The sequence below is a fragment of the Penaeus monodon genome, chromosome 30, assembly GCF_015228065.2.
Source record: "Penaeus monodon isolate SGIC_2016 chromosome 30, NSTDA_Pmon_1, whole genome shotgun sequence".
NCBI lineage: Eukaryota > Metazoa > Arthropoda > Malacostraca > Decapoda > Penaeidae > Penaeus > Penaeus monodon.
In genome coordinates this window covers 15,924,650-15,925,506 of record NC_051415.1, presented here as the reverse complement: position 1 = coordinate 15,925,506, position 857 = coordinate 15,924,650, and the positions used below count along the sequence as shown (strand labels likewise).

General features: G+C 55.4%; 1 protein-coding gene across 3 annotated transcripts in view; it reads right to left on the bottom strand.

Annotated features, from left to right (window-relative positions):
- LOC119592560 (early endosome antigen 1-like) overlaps nt 1-857 on the bottom strand; it is a 107,753-nt gene that overhangs the window by 101,959 nt on the left and 4,937 nt on the right. Inside the window, exon 1 of one of the 3 annotated variants that reach the window (XM_037941433.1) lies at nt 408-679. The exons of the other annotated variants lie outside the window; for them this stretch is intronic. Within the exon in view, the coding sequence (XP_037797361.1) occupies nt 408-658 (251 nt within the window). The 5' untranslated portion in view covers nt 659-679. Of the gene's footprint in view, nt 1-407; nt 680-857 lie in introns of those variants that run through there. 3 annotated transcript variants of the gene reach the window in all.

Genomic DNA, 857 nt, shown 5'->3' with positions numbered 1-857 from the left:
GTGAATGCCATGTGTCAGAAACCAAGAGGAAAAACATGTGTCCGCGAAGGAGGGAAGAAAAATGTCCACCAGGTGCCAGTATCACCCCATCCCAAAGCCTCGGGCGAAACTGTCGGCGAAATCCGTGACGCCGAAAGTAAAGCGCATGCAAGACGGCTACAGAGGAATCGCCGCGGCTAAAGGAGAGCCTTACACTAGCCAAGATAGGGGCTAAGATTTCAAGGCGAATTGCCAAACAAAAGGTGCAGATAATGGCAGATTCGCCACGACACAGGATCAAAGGGGCAGGTTCAGGTTGGGCGAAAGGAGGGATGGCAAACAATAAGACCGAAGCATAAAAACATTCCCACCGCTTCCCTCACAGCCTCCCTTTCCCTCTTTCCCTTCCCTTCCCCCTCGATCCTTACCTGAGGCTCCACCAGCCCCTCGTGCACGCCCTGCCAACCAGCCAGACGACGGCGCCCACAGGACAGCGACCAGCTCCGTGAGTGAAGAAGACTGTCCGGGGCGAGGTGCTCTCACGGCCAGTCCCCTGCGATAATCTCGTTACGACCGGGAGGCCTTTTACAGCTTGTACCCCGGCCCCCTGTGGCTTCTCTCTTGCAGGCTCAACACTTCTCTGACGCAGCCTCCATTTCTCGTCTCCCTCCGCTTGCATCTTCGCCCCTTCTACCCTTCTCCTTTACTCCCTTCATCTTCGTCCCTTCTCCCTACTCTCCGTTCTTCGTTCCCTTTCCTTCTCCCGTCTTCATCCCTTTCCCTTACTCTCCGTCTTCGACCCTCCCTTCTTCCTCCCTTCGTATTCTCTTCTTCTCTTCCCTTCTCTAATCCTCCTCGACTGCCCTTGTCTTGCACCT